This window comes from Dermochelys coriacea, chromosome 1, assembly GCF_009764565.3.
Source record: "Dermochelys coriacea isolate rDerCor1 chromosome 1, rDerCor1.pri.v4, whole genome shotgun sequence".
NCBI lineage: Eukaryota > Metazoa > Chordata > Testudines > Dermochelyidae > Dermochelys > Dermochelys coriacea.
The window spans coordinates 216726381-216747476 of record NC_050068.2 but is presented as its reverse complement, the minus strand read 5'-3'; the positions used below and the strand labels follow the sequence as shown (position 1 = coordinate 216747476).

Here is a 21096-nt window from a genome sequence, read left to right as displayed (position 1 = left end):
AACAGATGGTCAGGCCAATGCCCAGTTGAGGCATTAGGATGGTGGAAACCAGATCATCACTGTCCATTTCTGGTACTCTCTACATACTGTTCTCTTCACCTTTATCTCTAATAGTTACCATAAGATTGCAAGTATGTGAGACTTGAGAGTAGTTTGTTTTATAGATATATAGAGAGAGAACCACTAGTCCAAAATAGATCTAGCTTAGACCTAGGTATCACAATTTCAGCTCTACAGCATGTAACACAATGCTTAATGGAATCAAAATTAGCTCTGTTATTACATAGTGGAGAAAGTCAAAATGGTGTTGGGCACCCATATACACATAACTTCCCCCAACCTCTCTTAGTTCACTGGGCTTCGGAACCTATGTCCCTTGCCTAGCAAGTGCTACTTAGTTGAGGGCAAGTCCCTCCATCATAAAATGCCAAGCACAGTTCTACTGTCCTTGAATCACATAACCAGGATAACAACACTTTATTACTCTTGCCCCAATAACAAAGAGACTTGGGATCCCACAGCAGCCAAAGTGACCATTTAGGCAAGCAGTCCCATCATGCTAGGCGGGGTGGGTGTGCCCATGCAAACGAGATCCGCCCGTAAAGTCCTTTTCCACAGTTCAGCACCAGATGTCAGGGTAGAGCTCATTCTGGGTCTGCTTACATATATATGTTTTTGGATAATTATGCTTATGCTTGGATTTATTTGGATTTTAAATAAATTTAAACAAAGTCTTCCTGTTCCTATTTGTGTGATTCACCAGTCTCAATTGATAATAATCTTACGTAGCTCCCTGAGTAAGGAACCTGTTATTAGTAACCTGTTCAATTTGCACCCTAAACTTATCAAAGGCTACACCTGTCAGCCACTTTTTAATGCATAACCAAGTTGAATATTATTTATCAACAAAATTTGTAATCTCACCAAAAAGGGACATCAAGTTAATTTGACAGGATCCATTTTCCATAAACCCATGTTGTTTGGCATTAATTAAATTATACTCATTTAATTCTCTATTGATTGAGTCCCATATCAGAAGTTCTATTATTTTGCCTGGAACCAATGTCAGCCTCACAGACCTATAATTACCTTCAGGGGTTCTCAAACTGCAAGGGGCATGACCCTTCAAGGGATCACGAGGTTATTACATGGAGGGTTGCGAGCTGTTAGCCTCCAACCACAAACCCAACTTCACCTCCAGCATTTATAATAGTGTTGAATATGAATATATAATAACAAGTGGATTAATAGGTTATGTGATATAGATAGATAGATCGATATTTTAATTTGTAAAGGTTTCAGAGTAGCAGCCGTGTTAGTCTGTATTCGCAAAAAGAAAAGGAGTACTTGTGGCACCTTAGAGACTAACAAATTTATTAGAGCATAAGCTTTCGTGAGCTACAGCTCACTTCATCGGATGCATTTGGTGGAAAAAACAGAGGAGAGATTTATATACACACACACAGAGAACATGAAACAATGGGTTTATCATACACACTGTAAGGAGAGTGATCACTTAAGATAAGCCATCACCAACAGCAGGGGAGGGAAGGAGGAAAACCTTTCATGGTGACAAGCAGGTAGGCTAATTCCAGCAGTTAACAAGAATATCAGAGGAACAGTGGGGGGTGGGGTGGGAGGGAGAAATACCATGGGGAAATAGTTTTACTTTGTGTAATGACTCATCCATTCCCAGTCTCTATTCAAGCCTAAGTTAATTGTATCCAGTTTGCAAATTAATTCCAATTCAGCAGTCTCTCCTTGGAGTCTGTTTTTGAAGCTTTTTTGTTGAAGTATAGCCACTCTTAGGTCTGTGATCGAGTGACCAGAGAGATTGAAGTGTTCTCCAACTGGTTTTTGAATGTTATAATTCTTGACGTCTGATTTGTGTCCATTCATTCTTTTACGTAGAGACTGTCCAGTTTGGCCAATGTACATGGCAGAGGGGCATTGCTGGCACATGATGGCATATATCACATTGGTAGATGCGCAGGTGAACGAGCCTCTGATAGTGTGGCTGATGTGATTAGGCCCTATGATGGTATCCAACGAGAGACTGCTGAATTGGAATTAATTTGCAAACTGGATACAATTAACTTAGGCTTGAATAGAGACTGGGAATGGATGAGTCATTACACAAAGTAAAACTATTTCCCCATGGTATTTCTCCCTCCCACCCCACCCCCCACTGTTCCTCTGATATTCTTGTTAACTGCTGGAATTAGCCTACCTGCTTGTCACCATGAAAGGTTTTCCTCCTTCCCCCCCCTGCTGTTGGTGATGGCTTATCTTAAGTGATCACTCTCCTTACAGTGTGTATGATAAACCCATTGTTTCATGTTCTCTGTGTGTGTGTATATAAATCTCTCCTCTGTTTTTTCCACCAAATGCATCCGATGAAGTGAGCTGTAGCTCACCTAAGCTTATGCTCTAATAAATTTGTTAGTCTCTAAGGTGCCACAAGTACTCCTTTTAATTTTTAAAGCGGCCTTCACTTCCCCTCAAAGCCAGGTTGCTTTATTTTTAACTGTTGCAGCCCTTCTTCTTTCTTCATTAACCCCCCTGTAATAACGCAGGAGATGGATTAATTGTTAATTATTCTAATTAATAATCAAATCGTTATTACATTTATATTATTGAGGCACCCAAAGGCCCATTCAGGTCACAGATATAGACACACTCCCAGCTCCAGAGACCTGACAGTCCAAAAGACTCAAGAACAACTCCAGGATTGGATATGGGAGAAATAACAGAGAAGCAAATTCACATGCCAATGATTGGTACAATTTCCTGTTTTGTCATTACTGTTTAAGTAGCAGTAGGGTTGAGTGAGGGGGAATGGCAGGATTGCGGAGCGGAGGTTGGTTAAAATAAGGAGAGGAAAGGAAGGGCAAGAGGCACACTCAGAGCTCCTCACCTGCCAAGCTAGTCGCTGTCAAGTGTTTTTCCGGAATCACAGCAGAGGGAGGGATCTCATGGTGAATCTTGCCCATGTGCTCAGAGTTTAGCTGATTGCCATATTTGGGGTCGGGAAGGAATTTTCCTCCAGGGCAGATTGGAGAGGCCCTGGAGGTTTTTTGCCTTCCTCTGTAGCATGGGGCATGGTTGACTGGAGGGAGGCTTCTCTGCTCCTTGAAGTTTTGAACCATGATTTAAGGACTTCAATAGCTCAGACATGGGTGAGGTTTTTCATAGGAGTGGGTGGGTGACGTTCTGTGGCCTGCGCTGTGCAGGAGGTCGGACTAGATGATCAGAATGGTCCCTTCTGACCTCTATGAATCTATCTATGAATCTCAAGAAGGGATTTGAAGGAGGATCAGGTGTTGGCTGCACAGCTTTTTTCAGGGAGTTTTCTCCATAAAGAAAGGGCAGCATGGGAGAAAATGGAGAGGTAAAGAGTTAAAGATGTTTCCCTTAATCCAAGTGGTTGTAACAGTTCTCTTTAGGAAGAGCCTGAGGTGGTGTGATGCCAGCCAGTCATTATTCTGAGCTATATGCCCCTTGCCTTTTGCCTGTTCCATTAATTGTCTGTGTCCCAAGAATCAAGTAAACTGGTTTCCAAGGAGTCTTCCCCCCTACTGACAGCACTGATGGGCATAATGTGTGCTAAACATCCTGCTACTGCAAGAGAGGGTCATGGCCTACTCAGGAAGCCCTAAGATCTGCCTCTACCTCTAATGATCATGGTCTAGGGAGGAAATCCCAAGGTCTATTAATAGGACAACTGTCAATATTACAGGTGGTACTGGGTAATTTCCCTTGTACAACAGGTGATCTGAGTCATACAACCTGGTTCTAGTGACATGTCCTTGTCTACAATTGGGCATGTCCTTCACTGGTAACTGGTCTTGTAATGATCACCTTTGGCACATGGGATTTCTTCCCTAGTTTATAAAATAACCTGCCTCTAATGTTTCCCAAATGATGCCTAATACAATATAGAATCTATGAGGGTGAGAAACAGCTTAGATACATACAGTTTGTACAGCAGTTTTTCTTCCTGCTCCAGAGATGGGGGTTACCCGATGAACTGAGGCTGTGGTAAACCTGATGTCAGGACGGGGCTCATCACTTGTATATGGTGATGTTTGTTGCTTTTGAGTTTTATTGGATGTTTTAGCTTCATACATTCACAGATAAAACCACTGATAATAACTAAAAAGGCAAATGGGTTTGCTATTGGTTCCTTCGCGCAGCTGATGCCAGCCTCTGAATCTATATATTTCCCTTCCACTGCTTTGTTGTCACTTGTCAGACACAGAAGAGCCTTGGCAGGTGCTTAGGTGCAGCCAGAGTATTGAGAAGAGTGGACAGCAAGTCAGGCTGGCAATGAGGGGACATCTCTCCACTCCGGTGCTATGGCTTCTTCTCCTCACAATTCAGATCATAGCAGGTAAGTCTCCCCTGTTTTTCACCAGGGGAGCTCGGTTAACTGGAACTAGAGTGGTAACTTTTACAGTCTTTTACTTTTACCATCCATGTCTGGCTTGGAGGTTGTGACTTTTCCTTTTGGGATTGGACCTTGCCACTGTTACAGAGGCTGTTTTTACCTTGAGATTGGGCTATTGCAATGACCTTTATGTGGGGCTGCACCTTAAAACCATTCAGAGAACGAAGCTGGTGCAAATGGCAGCGACTCACTGAGCAGCGCATCTGGCTGGGAGCATGTTACAGCCGTGATGCAGGGTCTGCACTGGCTGCCCAGCTCTGGGTGGAGGTTAAGGTGTTGGTGATGATTTATAAAGTCCTAAATGGCTTGGGACCAGCCTCTCTGAGGGATCATCTCTCTCCCTGTGCCGTATGGCCAGAGCTGTGGTTAGCAGGGTGCCTGAGCTGGTTCCCCCTTTTATCAAGTAGAGGGGTGGCTGGCAGGGTGCTCTCTGTGAAGGATCCAGGACTCTAGAACTTGCTCACCCTTTGGGCCAAAATAGCGCAAATTTGGTGACCTTTTGGGCCCACTGCAAAATACACTTGTTTGAGGGGTGGGGATTGGGAAGGACATAGGCTGTGCATCACATAATGAGAAAAGGGTGGGAAGGAGTTTCTGTAGGTGTCTGGCTAGCTGAGTTCCTATTGAAATGGTCACTTAATGCTGCTGGAATTTTTGTGTTCTCAATGCTGTCCGTGAGCCTGGAGCCTTGGCTAGGTGTCACTTTAGTGTTTTAAATCCCAATAAATACATCAATAATTTGGCATCCAACTGAAATGTCTGTTTGGTCCAGAATCCAACAGCTCCAATGGCCAAGTCCTGGCTCCTCACTGCCCCATTCATTCACTGAAGCCAGTAGAAGTTTTGCATGTGTGAGATGACCAGGATTTTCCCAAATAAACCCAGAGCTGATTCATGCCACAGAGAGGGTGAGGGGGTGTGAGGTAGGGTGCAGTGTGCAATACCCTGTGCTCATGAGAGTACTGGAAGTTCTGCCAGCAGGAAGATTTATCCTGCAGGAGCCCTGCCTCGCTCCCTCTCCCAAAGTTTCTGCTGGAGCAGAGAAGCTTTGAATCCTATCTGGAGCCTAGAGAAGCCCGACCACCACAAGCTGCATGGCAGAGGTGCTGCATCAGGGCCTCTCACAACCATGTTGGTTTCATTCCCTCAAGGCTTCCCCTGCCCAGTTTCAGGGCTTCTCTCATTCCTCCAGCACAGAGAGAGTTGAAGGCTCTTTGCCAAGCTGTGTCCCAGGTCCAGGCAGATGTAACACTAGTGGGCGGGAGAGGGTGAAGGGGCTAGGCCACGTGTTACAGCAGCATGTGCTGGCGCAACGCAGGGAGTGAATCTGGCCCAAAGATTCCCAAATTGATTAACAGTAGGATTAAAATCGAATGTGGGACCCAGATATGATTTAAATAATACAGTGATTGGAACCTGTTTGGCTGGTATTAAGAGGATGAAAATGATGCCGGTGTTTGACAGGGAAGGTCTGCCAGGATGGTCTGGCCACGTACTGGTGTGAACTGCACTGTTCTCTAGGCTCCATGGAGGCTCCTTATACATGGTGTCCCCAGCTCAGCCATCCACAGCTGCACCCAGCCTGTTCCAGGGCTCTCAGTGGAGCTCTGCATGTAGCCGTAGCTCCTAGGCATAGTAACGATGCCCGTACTTGCTCCCAGTCTCAGGGACAGTCCTGGGTCTTCAAACCCTACCTGGGGGCCAGTTCTCCCAGGCAATATCTGAGGATTGTGTGGCAGGCAGTGGCCCCACCTCACAGTCCCTGTGAACTGCCTCCCTCCCAGCAGCCAGCTTTGCCTCTCCACAACCCCCAGAACTGCAAACAGCTGTAGAGACAACTGGGAGCAGGGGGTGGAACTCAGAGCTACTGGGAGAAAAGCAGCTTGCAGGGAGTGGGGGCAGAGTGTGCTCCTCATGTGGGGAAGGAGCAGCCTGTACATGCAGGGCGGAGAGGCCAGGTAGAAAAGGGAGAAGAGGAGGGGGAAGAGCCCAAGCAAGGAGGGTGGGAAGAGACCAGCGGAAGAGGGAAATGTGTGGTGCAGGGGGGAGAGGAAGCTCCAGCAGGGAGCACAAGGCTGTAATGCCAAGCTCCACAGAACAAAAATTGCGAGGTTAAAAAAACCATCCAGTCTCATTTTTCCATCCGTCTTTGGATTTTAGATGCCCCGTCTACTCCTCTGCCAGCGCCGGGGTAGAATCGCAGGCTGAAAAGTCACCCTTTAGTGCACCCCAACTGCACGACTCCCCCTGGCTGCTCAGCTGGAGACTGCGCTTACCCACCCCTCACCCCTGAGATGGGGAACTGCCGTCCATTTCCCAGCACGGCCTTTGCTCTGCCTCCTGATTCAGTTCCTCTGACAGACGAAGGGCTGGCTGGGAAATAGCTTGACAGCCACTGAGCTAATTCATGCAACATGGTTCACACTCACACACAGAGCTTCTGTTACTGTTCAGGGGTGAGTTACAGACTGGGATACTGGAGACCTTCACACTGACATGAACCATTCACACCAGCTACCGTGTCACTGTAACACGAGGGGAATGATTTAGCCATTTGCAAATAGCAACTGTTCCCAGGCTTCCCCCCCCACCCACAACTTCTCTTCCTGAGAGTGGGAAGCACTGCCCCCAATCTAGAGCCCCCTCCCCTCTCCTGCCTGTGTCTCCTTCGCTCCTGCCCCTCCCACTCCTGACCCCATCCCCTGTCTACTCCAGACTCCGTTCCCCTCCCCAATACTCCCTCCTGTCCCCCTTCTCCACAACCCCTCCCTACCTCCTGTCCACCAGCACCAGATCCCCCCACTCCATCCCCAGTCCTCCATCCTCCCCAATACTCCCGCATGTGCCCCTGCTCCAGTCTCCCTCCACTCACTCCCATCCTCTGCGCCACACCCCTCCCCTCTTCGTCCTCTTTCTGCCCTGCTTCAGGCCCCCTCACTCCTCCCCCTACACACGATCACCCTTCCCCACCCCTACCTCCCCCTTCCCCACTTTTGAGAGCCCCCTTTTCTCCCAATGCCTCCTTCTGCCCCCCTCTCTGCTCCCTCTCCCTTCCCCTCTCTTCCTCCTGTCCAATTCCTCACCTCCTCCTCACTTCTCACTCCTGTCCCCCACTCCAGACCCCTTCCTCTCTCCACCTCTCCATGCAGACCCCCTTCTCTAAACCCCCTTCTCCTCCCCTCCCTCCTGCCCCCTGCTCCATAACCCCTTCCAGCCCCATGATCTCTGCTCTTCCTCCAGATCTCCCTGCGCTCTATCTCCACTCTTCCCACCTGCCCCAATTTCAGATCCCTGTCCCCTCTCCTCCCCTCAGACTCTCTCTCCTGCTTCCCTGTTAACCCCGACTGCAGACACCTCTCCCCTCCTCGCTTCTCCCTCCTGCCCCCACTTTCCAATCTCCTTCCCGCCCCCCACCCCAGACCCACCTCCTCACTCCTGATCCTTCCAACAGCCCTTTCCAGACCGTCCTCCCCTCTACCCCCCTGCCCCCTGCTACAGACTCTCTCTCTCTTCCCCCGCCTCTTTCCTCCCCTTGCTCCAGAACCCCCTCGCCACCCCTCACTCTGGCCAGCTCATCGTCTTTACCCCATTCCCTTGCAACCCTTGAATCTGCCTCCTGTCCCCGCAGTACCCTGCTCCCCTCACTTTCCCCATCGTCCTTTCACTGAGTCTCTGCTGCCTGTCACGATCCCTGAGTGGAGTCCAGTCCCTTAAGCCACACAGGGACAGCCGTGTTCCCAGTGGGAAGTGGCAGCCAGCTTTACTCAGGGTGGCCTCACTCCCACATGCCGACAGACTGTAGGGAGATGGCGGCATCTTACTGGCTTCAGCCCCAGTGACAGTGACAGTGACAGGAGATGGCGCCATTTGGAATCAGGGAAACTCTGTGAGTTGGCACCTTTCATCGTGTTCTCATGAGACAGGTAAAAACTCCCAAATCGCCAGAGTGGGGATAAAATGGCGAGAGCTGCAGCACTGACAGCCCCGAGCATGAGGCCCTGAGATGTGAGAAGGTGACGCCATGAGGCAGCTCTGGGCATGTCCCATTCTCCTGGCTCTTGGCACGGATCCCCTGCTTCCGGGCGCGGACTCTCCTGTTGTTATGCTGGGGAGAAGGGTCCCTGCTCGCTCTGACCCTGCTCTGTCTTTCTCTTTGAAGGTGCTGAGGAGCTGAGGCTGGTGGATGGAGGCAGCCCCTGTGCCGGGAGAGTGGAGGTTAAACACCTGGATCAGTGGGGGACTGTGTGTAGTGATCGCTGGGACATGGCAGATGCTGGGGTTGTTTGTAAGCAGTTGGGATGTGGAGCTGCTGTCAGTGCCCATCATAATGCTTATTTTGGACGAGGATCTGGACAAATTTGGCTGGATGAAGTTGCCTGTGATGGTACCGAGTCTGTTCTCTGGGACTGTGGGAACGAGGGATTTGGTGAAAGTGACTGCGGTCATGGAGAGGATGCTGGAGTGACCTGTTCAGGTAAGAATCAGCCAGCTCAGTCCTGAAAGACAAAACCCCTGAGACAAAGGGGCTTGAGCCCAGAAGGCATCATATGCCTGTGACCCTACTGAGAAATGAACAAAAACCAGAAGAACTCTTGTAATGATTTTTATTACTGGACTGTAATTATTACTAATCATGTCACTGGCCAATGAGGAGCCCCCTGTGTGACTGTGAAGTGTTTTCAGTATCTCATTTCCAGTTGTTTCAATGCCACATCTTTCCTTTCCCTCTAAAAATGCAGATACGAGAGAAAATGGAAAAGGAAAATGCCAGGTTGGTCCTAAGTCGCTGAGGTACTTTTGAAAATGTTACACTCATGCTAAAATGCAGACCCAGACTCCCAACCGCAGAGGTACAGAGGTTGGGGCATTTATGTAGCCCCTTTGCAACCCTCAAAGTGTAATGGAAGAATGGGCAGATTCTCCCAGCTTGGCCAGAATTAGATTTAGCTAAGAGCTCTCCCTGCTCTGTTCTGTTACTTCTCAGATTTTGGACCAACCAGTAATAGAAAATTTCGCAATCTCTGATACCCTGTAGATATGGCGTAGCATAGGGAGCTCAGCCAAAAATATACCTCAACCCTACACAGCACAGGAATATCATATTAAGAGACATTTATTGTTACTCAGTGGTTCATATGACAGCTACAGACCCATTATAAGTTTTAGAGTAGCAGCCGTGTTAGTCTGTATTCGCAAAAAAGAAAAGGAGTACTTGTGGCACCTTAGAGACTAACAAATTTATTTGAGCATAAGACCGGAGAGATTGAAGTGTTCTCCGACTGGTCTTTGAATGTTATAATTCTTGACGTCTGATTTGTGTCCATTTATTCTTTTACGTAGAGAATGTCCAGTTTGACCAATGTACATGGCAGAGGGGCATTGCCAGCACATGATGGCATATATCACATTGGTAGATGTGCAGGTGAACAGTCCATTGGTGATCTTCCTAAAAACACCATCCTGGCCACTATGGATGTAGAAGCCTCTACACCAACATTCCACACAAAGATGGACTACAAGCCGTCAGGGACAGTATCCCCGATAATGTCACGGCTAACCTGGTGGCTGAACTTTGTGACTTTGTCCTCACCCATAACTATTTCACATTTGGTGACAATGTATACCTTCAAATCAGCGGCACTGCGATGGGTACCCGCATGGCCCCACAGTATGCCAACATTTTTATGGCTGACTTAGAACAACGCTTCCTCAGCTCTCGTCCCCTAATGCCCCTACTCTACTTGCGCTACATTGATGACATCTTCATCATCTGGACCCATGGAAAAGAAGCCCTTGAGGAATTCCACCATGATTTCAACAATTTCCATCCCACCATCAACCTCAGCCTGGACCAGTCCACACAAAAGATCCACTTCCTGGACATTACGGCACTAATATGCGATGGTCACATAAACACCACCCTATATCGGAAACCTACTGACCGCTATTCCTACCTACATGCCTCTAGCTTTCATCCAGATCATACCACATGATCCATTGCCTACAGGCAAGCTCTACGATATAACCGCATTTGCTCCAACCCTTCAGACAGAGACAAACACCTACAAGATCTCTATCATGCATTCTTACAACTACAATACCCACCTGCTGAAGTGAAGAAACAGATTGACAGAGCCAGAAGAGTACCCAGAAGTCACCTACTACACGACAGGCCCAACAAAGAAAACAACAGAACGCCACTAGCCATCACCTTCAGCCCCCAACTAAAACCTCTCCAATGCATCATCAAGGATCTACAACCTATCCTGAAGGACGACCCATCACTCTCACAGATCTTGGGAGACAGGCCAGTCCTTGCTTACAGACAGCCCCCCAACCTGAAGCAAATACTCACCAGCAACCACACACCACACAACAGAACCACTAACCCAGGAACCTATCCTTGCAACAAAGCCCGGTGCCAACTCTGTCCACATATCTACTCAAGGGACACCATCATAGGGCCTAATCACATCAGCCACATATCAGAGGCTTGTTCACCTGCGCATCTACCAATGTGATATAGGCCATCATGTGCCAGCAATGCCCCTCTGCCATGTACATTGGTCAAACTGGACAGTCTCTACGTAAAAGAATAAATGGACACAAATCAGACATCAAGAATTAGAACATTCAAAAACCAGTTGGAGAACACTTCAATCTCTCCGGTCACTCGAATACAGACCTGAGGATGGCTATCCTTCAACAAAAAAACTTCAAAAACAGACTCCAACGAGAGACTGCTGAATTGGAATTAATTTGGAAACTGGGTACAATTCACTTAGGCTTGAATAGAGACTGGGAATGGATGAGTCATTACACAAAGTAAAACTATTTCCCCATGTTATTTCTCCCCCCCCACCCCACCCCCCACTGTTCCTCAGATGTTCTTGTTAACTGCTGGAAATAGCCTACCTTGCTTGTCACCATGAAAGGTTTTCCTCCTTTCCCCCCACTGCTGCTGGTGATGGCTCATCTTAAGTGATCACTCTCCTTACAGTGTGTATGATAAAACCCATTGTTTCATGTTCTCTGTGTGTGTATATCAATCTCCCCTCTGTATTTTCCACCCAATGCATCTGATGAAGTGAGCTGTAGCTCACAAAAGCTTATGCTCAAATAAATTTGTTAGTCTCTAAGGTGCCACAAGTCCTCCTTTTCTTTTCACCGAGTTCAGACACAGGTGCAGGCAGGAGAGACTGACGTATTAAAAGACAACAGCAGAGTCAGTGCAGGGGACACCCACTGGCTGTGTCAGGTACAGTATGTACTAGTATGGCAACCTGACAGGTGCACTGATGCGAACAGCTCACGGATCTTGGTCACCAAATAATATATCAAGACTAAGAGTGAAATCTTGGCCCCACTGAAGGCAATGGTAAAACCTCCATTGATTTCAACGGAGCCAGGAGTTCGCCCTAAGACTGGACCAGGATAATGCCTGCATGCAGCTAGTGTAGTGCAGGGATATAGCCATGGGTTGGTCGTGGCCCACCCAGTTAGCATCCAGGCCCACCCAAATCAGGGCTGGAGCCCCCCGAATCCACAGGCTGGGACTCCCAACCCTGGCTTGGCATCCATCAGCCTGGCCGTGTCTCTCTCCTGCCGGTGCCATGCACTGCTTCCCTGGTCTCTGGCCCCAGCACTAGCCCCACAGGGAAGGTGGGGGCATGCCATGTGGGGGCAGGTCTGGGCTGGGCTAGTGCTGGGGCTGGAGACTTGGGCAGCAGCTTCCAGATTTGGAAGGAAAGGGACGTGACTGGGCTGACGGACACAGAGACAGGGTTGGGAAGGGTGGGGGGAGCTTGAGTCCCAGCGGGACCCTGCTTCACCCAAAGGGTGTGCCTAAGTGACCAGATGTCCCCATTTTATAGGGACAGTCCTGATATTTGGGGCTTTTTCTTATATAGGCGCATATTACCTCCCACCACCTGTCCAATTTTTCACATTTGCTAGCTGGTTACCCTAGGCACGTCCCGTAGCCTGTGTGCCCCGGGCAGCCTCCGCTTTGGGTGTCTGCTGAGCGGTAAGGGCCGGCTGGAAGGGATGGAGGGAGGAGAGCCCCCTCCCTCCTGTCCCCTGACTAGGGCACCAGATTCCTCCTGCACCCCTCCCTCTGCCCCTCCTGTCACTGCCCACCCCCCAAAAGCTGGGGTCCACCCAGGTTTCTTGTCCTAGGTATGCCACTAGTGTAGTGTGAGGGTAGAGAGTAATCTGGGGCTTTCTGAGGAGGCTCATGGATATAACTGGACACCACAGCCCCTCAGGAAGGCCGGATGGGATCACGGCAGATGGAGCTCGTATGGAAGGGACCAGGTGCTTTTCCTTAGAAGGGATTCTCCTTCCAGCAACTGTTGGGAGAAATCAGCATCTTCATGTGCTGAGCAGTTCCCTCCGGGAACCAGGATCTGGGCTGGGGAGCTAGTTAGGAGAGGCAGGGCAGGGCTGCAGGGAATTCGGTTAGGAATGCAGGTAGCAGCCTCTGTGAGAAGCAGGAGAACTGTGAGGTTTTTTACCCCCAACGTACAAAGGTATCAGTTGTAAAGAGGAGAGTAGACGTCTGTTGAGAGTTCTGGGCAGGGCCACATAGGCTTAGTCATGTTGTGTAACGGCACCAGTGACTCTGGGCTCTGTGGGGGACAGTGCTAGAAGCTATGTGTCCATTATTAGGAAGAAAGTTGAAATCCAGGGCTTCTGCAGTAGGTTTCTCTGTAAGGATCCCAGTTCCAGCCAGGCAAGAAGCTCTATGGAGACTCTGTACATGGATCTGAAGATGGGGCAGAGAGGGGAACTGAAACTTCATTAAGCAGGAGGGGTCCCTTTGGTAAGGGGAGAAGCAGGTGATCACAATGGCCTCTTTGGGTCTTAAAACTCTACAGATCTATAGACCCATAAGACGGGCTCCATTTAGCCACAAGGGAACCAGATTGGCTGCCATTAAAATGAAGTTTTCTCGTGAATTGTTTTTCCTGAAAGGCCCTGGCCACTTTCAGTGCCCAGGATGGATAAATCGGGGTTGTGCAGCCTCAGGCTGTTACCTGTTCAACCCCTGCCACATTCACTTTAGAAACAGGAAGGCCTGTAGAGAATGAGCAGGGGAGCTCAGGAAGAACTAGGATGATCTTGTTAAGAGCAGTGACAGAAATTCAGTAGAGACCAGTTCTATTCCTGTCTCTGCTGCAGACTTCACAGGTTATGCTGGGCAGGTCTCTTAAGCCAGTTTTTATGGGTTCTGATTTGCAGAAGTACTGAGCACTCGCAATTGCTGCTAGGGTCAAGACAAGATGTGGCTGCTCAGCTCTTCTGCAGCCAGGCAGTGTGATCGGGTGGAACGAGCACAGGGGTGCGAGTCAAAACACTTTGTTTTATCCCGTCTCCATTGCTGACTCACTGGGTGGCCTTGGGCAAGTCACTTTGCTTTTCTCTCTCAGTTTCACCATTTGGAAAATGGAGCTAATAATAATACTTACCACCTGCTTCCCTGGAGTTTAGTGAGGGTTTATTAATGTCTGGACAGTACTTTGAACACATAAAGCTCTGCAGAAATGGTGAGTACTCTGGAGAATCAGGTCCTGAGCATCTCAGGTTGCTGCCCAATCACCCCAACTTTGGAGTTTCGGCTTTAATCATTCTATGTAAAATTTCAAAAGCAGCTAAATGATGTAGGTGCCTAAGTGCCATTTTCAGAAGTGACTTAGGCAGCAAGAGGGAGAAAGCTGCATGGTTCTTAGGCTCCTACATTACTGGAGAAAATGGGATTTAAATCCCTAAGTCACTCAGGCACTTTTGAAAATGTTATTCTCGGGCTTCTAAATACCTAAATCACTTTTGAAATGGGCATCATAAGAGTCTGCTGTCTCCCGGGGTGTTATGAAGAGAAATTCATTACTGTTTGTGGTGAGGTCTCATATTACAGTGACAAGCACCATAGAAAAGCCCATGAAGAAATTAATAATTCTGTATTCAGTGCAGTGTTTGTACGGTATGTAGAGTGAATAAGGCCCTGGATCACATGTAGAATGATGAGGATAAAAAGAAATATTCAACAGCTCCTCCATCCCCTGAGCACCATCCTCTCAGTGTACTGAAGGAGGCAAGAGCTGTGGGTAGGTGAGAATAATAGGATGTGTGCCTACAATTAGACTGTATCATGTATATGTAGACGGGAGGGAAGTTGGGGGGCTGAATTAACATTACACAGGAACCTTAACTCTGGTATTTTCTAATTCTTGTGCCTTTGCCTTTGACTAATTATACTAAATAATGCTGTTTATTTGTTTTTATTTTATTTTTTATAAAAGGTAACTATTAGAGTGAGTCAACAACCCAAATTTTTTCCTGTGAAGTACTTTGAATGCAGTATTTCAATTTTTAAATAGATCTGAGATACTGGCATGTGGAAATGGAATGAAAATTTTTGTTTTGACTCTAACTAAAATGTTGATTCATTTCAACTTTCGGGAAAAGAAACATTCAATTTTCCTTTCCAGTTTTTGGATTTACCGGTTTGCCACTTCCTCCCCCTTTTTATTTTTTCATCTTTTCTTCCACTGTAAAAAGTTAGAAAAAAAGTAAAAAAGTAAGAAAGCAGGGCAGGGGCTGGGGGGATCTTTTGCATTTTTTCAATTGGAACAGTGTGAAAAAGGTGTTTTTTTAAAAAAAAAAAGCTAGGTGAGTGAAAGCACTATTTTCTCTGTTCTGTGTTACCAGAAATACACTCAGGGATTCATGAGAGAGAAGGGATATGGTGATTTTCAGCAGTTTATAATTCAGCCAAACCTGGAAGGAATCTCACTGCACAAGGAGAAGGCACCTCGCTGGCCCCAGCACTGACCCCTTCCCAAATTGCAAAGGCTGCAGCAATCAAGGAAGGTGTGAGAGTTTCTCAAGAAGGTGCCAAGAATATTTTATAATAGAAAGTGTGAAGCAACCTCCATATTGGAAGTCACTACTAGTTCCCCTCTAATTACTATTGGAGAAGGCTGGGGACAATGAATTGGTTCATTTATGTAACCCGAAGGAAAAAGTGCTGCCCCTGCTCTGCTGCCCTGTGTAAGGACAGAGTTGCTGATGTTTTTACTGGAGAATCCAGGGCTTTCCCAGAACACAACTATTCTTTTCTGATGATATTATTTACTTTAATTTTATCTTTAATACATTTACTATTATTATATGTGCTTTAGGATCTAGCTTCCCTCCCCTTGCTGTGTCCTGAGTTTTCCCTGCTCTGGGGGCAGTGTCACACACTGAGGGGCAGGTGTCCTTAATCCAGCATCTCTCTTGCACTTACCTGAGCAAATCACACTAGCATCATTGTCATGTGAGTACTGAGCGGCACCCAGGACAGTAACAGGGCAATGGCCCAAATGGGTTTCAGTCCCTTTGCAGTGAAATGTGTCTGTCCAGACAGAGCCAGTTCCCTTCCCAAAATACTCTCCTCCTGGGGCTGATTCAGCGAATCTGCAGTCGCCTGATGACACAGAGGGTTCCCCAGGCACCAAGAACCTGGATCTCCACCCTCCCTGAGCACGCTGTGCTGCCATTCACCAGCCGGAGCCCTGTGTGCCCTGGGGAGAAGGGATAAGGGGTTTAGGGAGGGAGCATTTAAGATATTTTATACCAAATATTAAAGAAAAGTACAGTTGTGGGGATTGAACCTATTCCCATTATATTGCATGTTTAGGTTTTACTAGAAGCTGATAGCAGCTCTATTATCCCAGCTCCCTATAGAGTGAGATCATTTTATTGCTGCACCCTACTCTAGAATACACAACACTGGGATTTTAGAGACATTGTGCCATATTCTTAGGTGAGCACATGGCGCTAGCATCATTTGCATGGGAGCACGTCTGATTCCCGTGTGATATCCTGGGACAGTACACGAGGTGTGACTCATTCCTTACACACTCAGTCCACATTGGTCCATGTCCTTCTCTGAAATGAGCTCCTCCTGGGATAGATAGAGCTGTTCCACACTGTAATTCATTATGGATAACACTGGCAGCTTTGAGATCAAAGTGTGCATCCCAGATTATAGCCCAGGTGTCTCCCCATATTTTACTTCCACACGTCCTGAGCAGGCACTGTCCCCTCCAACCAGCTGGAGCTCAATGTGTCCTAGAAAGCCAATGAAGGATGAAAATTACAAAGTAGCCTTAGGGAGTTAGGTATTCCACTGTCCTATAACTTTGGCCAAAAGCCTGTCCTGGTACAGTGGGGCAGTGCAGCCAGCAATTTGAAATTAAAAAAAACAATGTACAAAAAATGGAGAGAGGGGAATTCAATAGCAATCAAAATACATTAGAAGGTATGAAATGTAGAAATTGACAAGGGAAGCTAAAGCTATCAGGGAAAAATACATGTTTGGCAGGGATAAGAACAATAATGAGAATTTTTAAAAGTATTTTAGGAGCAAAAACAAACAAACAAACAAATCCTAACAAAGGTGTTGGCCCATTACAAATAGAGATATTAATATAGTTCATAGATTCATAGATACTAAGGTTAGAAGGGACCATTCTGATCATCTAGTCCGACCTCCTGCACAGCACAGGCCACAGAATCTCACCCACCCACTCCTATGAAAAACCTCACCCATGTCTGAGCTATTGAAGTCCTTAAATCATGGTTCAACGACTTCAAGGAGCAGAGAAGCCTCCCTCAAGTCAACCATGCCCCATGCTACAGAGGAAGGCAAAAAACCTCCAGGGCCTCTCCAATCTGCCCTGGAGGAAAATTCCTTCCCGACCCCAAATATGGCAATCAGCTAAACCCTGAGCATATGGGCAAGATTCACCAGCCAGATACCCAGGAAAGAATTTTCTATAGTAACTCAGATTGTTTATAGTTTATAATGATGCAAATAAGACAGAGGTGTTCAATAAACATTTCTGGTTTTGGATAGAAGTAGGATGTGTATTCATACTATGGGAAGAGGATGAACCACTCTGCTGTCTGTTGGTAACTAAGGAGGCTGTTAAACAGTATCTACTATGGATAAACTTTTTTAAAAACCAGCCGGTCTGAATAGCTTATAAAACCTTGGAATAAATAGAAATGTAGGACTGGAAGGAATCTCATGAAGTCAGCTAGTCTATCCCCCCACACCAAGGCAGCTTTAAGTATGCCTAGTCCATCCCGGGTAGATATTTGTCTAACTTGTTCTTAAAAGTCACCAATGACGGGGATTCTACAACCTCCCTTGGTATCTTGTTCCAGTACTTAACTTTCTTTATAGTGAGAAAGTTTTTTCCTAATAACTGACCTGATTCTCCCTTGCTGCAATCTAAGTGGATTACTTCTTGTCCTACCCATCATAGAGAGAGAGAGCTCAAAACTGGACACACTGCTCCAGCTGAGGCCTCAGCTGTGCTGAGTAGAGCAGGGCAATTACCTCCTCTGTCTTACATAGGGACAATTCTGTTAATAATTTTCTGTTTTCAAAACAGCATCACCCATTTCAGTCTGTGATTCAATATAACCCCAGAACATTTTCTTCAGTACTGCTGCTGTCATAAATATAAAGGGAAGGATAAACACCTTTCAAATCCCTCCTGGCCAGAGGAAAAACCTTTTCACCTGTAAAGGGTTAAGAAGCTAGGATAACCTCGCTGACACCTGACCAAAATGACCAATGAGGAGACAAGATACTTTCAAAAGCTGGGGGGAGGGAGAAACAAAGCCTCTCTCTCTCTCTCTCTGTGTGATGCTTTTGCCTGGGACAGAACAGGAATGGAGTCTTAGAACTTAGTAAGTAATCTAGCTAGATATTTGTTAGATTCTAATTTCTTTAAATGGCTGAGAAAATAAGCTGTGCTGATTGGAATGGATATTCCTGTTTTTGTGTCTTTTTGTAACTTAAGGTTTTACCTAGAGGGATTCTCTATGTTTTGAATCTAATTACCCTGTAAGGTATTTGCCATCCTGATTTTAAAGAGGTGATTCTTTTTATTTTTTCTTCTATTAAAATTCTTCTTTTATGAAACTGAATGTTTTTTCATTGTTCTTAAGATCCAAGGGTTTAAGTCTGTGTTCACCTATGCAAATTGGTGAGGATTTTTATCAAACCTTCCCAGGAAGGGGGGTGTAAGATTTGGGAGGATTTTGGGAGGAAAGACGTTTCCAAATGGACTCTTTCCAAATTATATCCCTGTTAGACGTTTGGTGGTGGCAGTGATAAATCCAAGGGCAAAAGGTAAAATAGTTTGTACCTTGGGGAAGTTTTAACCTAAGCTGGTAAAAGTAAGCTTAGGAGGTTTTCATGCAGGTCCCCACATCTGTACCCTAGAGTTCAGAGTGGGGAAGGAACCTTGACGTGGTGGCAGACCGATGGGATTAACTTGAAATCATTTTGAGATCAATTTGAGATTTTTTGAATCAGAAGCACAGATTTGAAAAGGAAATATTTTTTTTCCCTTTGGACTGCTGGAAAGCAGGTTTTAAACTGAAAGCAGTTAGAGGTTTTTTTTTCTCTGCTTGAGGGCCAGAGCAGACACAAAAGGGAATTGTCTTTTGTGAGCTGGAGTTTTTTCTACCTAAAGGCAGGGTAGTTAACTTCCTGCAGGGAAATTCACCAGTCTTCACAGACCTCAAGAAGTGGGGGTTTTTGTTTTTGTTTTTTTTTTAACCTAAGAGCAACTAGAGGGGTTTTCTGCCTATTTGCCTGGAGACAAAGGTGTTAGGGTTTTGGGGTTTTTTTTAAGGATTTCTCTGTAGGCTGACAATCACTATCGGAGAACTTGGGTATCCGGACAGCACAGCAAAATTTTACAAGCCAAGTTTTTTTTGTTTTGTTTTGTTTTCTTTCTAACTCTCGGGTGTAAAGTTAGTTAAAAACAGAGAGGTTAGGATGACAGACTCCACGGTTCAACAAAAGCTGAAATTAGCCAGATTTGAGCCTGAGGAAAAACAAAAGGAACATGGAAGACAGACAGACAGAATGAATACAGATGGAGATGGATGCACCCACGGCCAGGGAAAGAGAAATGGAGGCTGCACACAGAAGGGAAATGGAGGCAAGAGAAAAAGAAATAGAGGAGAAGGAAAAAGAGAGGAAGCATGTGGAGGAGGAGAAGAAAAAAGAGAGGAAGGATGCACTGGAGACGGAGAAGGCAAAGGCTCAGCAGAATATACCAATAAACCCTAGCAATTCTTCTCCGGGTACCACTTCCCATCCCAGAAAGTTCCCCACATACAAGGCAGGCGATGATACTGAGGCCTTTTTAGAAAACTTCAAAAGGGCTTGCCTTGGGTACAGCATCTCTACAGACCAATACATGGTAGAGCTGAGGCTGCAGCTCAGTGGACCCTTAGCTGAGGTGGCGGCTGAAATGCCTAAGGAACAAATGCACCAGTATGAACTGTTTTAAAACCAAGGCAAGAGTCAGAATGGGGCTAACACCTGAGCATTTCCGTCAGTGATTCAGAGCCCTAAGGTGGAAACCATATGTGTCATTTACCCGACATGCCTACCACATTGTGAAATATTGGGATGCCTGGATATCAAGAGTAAGTGTTAAATCTCCAGAAGATTTGCTCTTCCTAGTGCAAATGGAGCAGTTCTGAGAGCGTGTTCCTGAGGAAATAGAAAGATACATCCTAGATGAGAAGCCCAAAACTGTAATCGAGGCAGGGGAGATTGGAGCCAAATGGGTAGAGGTGGCAGAAAAGAAAAAAACTGGTCGCAATGGGAACAGATACCAGAAGGGACAACTTCAGACCACACCCTACCCAAGGCCCCACCTACCCCCAAGGAAACCTCCAGCCACCTTATTGTCCCGCCACACCATTCTCCAGCAACCCCCCTCACCACAGTGACCCATCAGCTAGATGATGTTTTAAATGTAACGAGCTGGGGCATGTAAAGGCCAACTGCCCCAAGAACCCCAACAGATTACAGTTCATTGCACCAGAATCACACCAGAGGTCCTTAGGCCCAGATTCCTTCTGCTCTTAGGGTATCTGGGAGGTAACTGTGAGCGTGGGTGGGAAGAAGATCACCGCCTGGAGGGACACCGGAGCACAAGTGTCGGCTATCCATGCTTCCTTAGTGCATCCCAATTTAATCAACCCAGAGATCCAAGTGACGATTTAACCCTTCAAGTCCAACTCTTTCAATTTGCCTACAGCCAAGTTGCCCATCCAGTAGAAGGGCTGATCAGGAACGTGGACTTTTGCAGTCTATGATGAACATCCCATCCCCATGCTGTTGGGGGAAGACTTGACCAATTGTGTGAAGATAGACAAGAGGGTGGAAATGGTCACCCACAGCCAGGCTAAGCCAGCCATCACGCCTAGCTCTGTTCTGGAAAATTCTACCAGGACCCGGTCAGAGGTGATGGACCCGGACAGCAGGCCAATGTCTGCAACAGCAGTAGTGGATCCAGTCCCAGAGACCCAGACAGAGCCAGTCCCAGAACCAGAACCGGCAGAACAACTAGCACCAGACCCATTCCTAGCACTGAACTTAGTACTTGCAACCCCTACACCAGAGGGCCTCACTGAACCTGAACCGGCAGCAGCTGATAACCCTATACAAGAAGTTCAGCCGGAGCCTTAACCCCAACATAGTGCACTAGTGGAGAGCGGTTCACAGTCACCGGAAACAGCCCCATCCCCTACATCAATTCCAGAGAGATGAAGCATAG

The 21096-nt window shown here is 46.8% G+C and overlaps 1 protein-coding gene across 1 annotated transcript in view; it reads left to right on the top strand.

Moving 5' to 3' along the window:
• Positions 1 to 4269: 4269 nt before the first annotated feature.
• The window catches only part of LOC119860485 (scavenger receptor cysteine-rich type 1 protein M130-like), a 1081813-nt gene continuing 1064986 nt past the window's right edge, over positions 4270 to 21096 (top strand). Inside the window, 2 exon segments of the mRNA XM_043513924.1 lie at positions 4270 to 4393; positions 8610 to 8924. Coding sequence (XP_043369859.1) covers positions 4330 to 4393; positions 8610 to 8924 — 379 coding nt within the window. The 5' untranslated portion in view covers positions 4270 to 4329.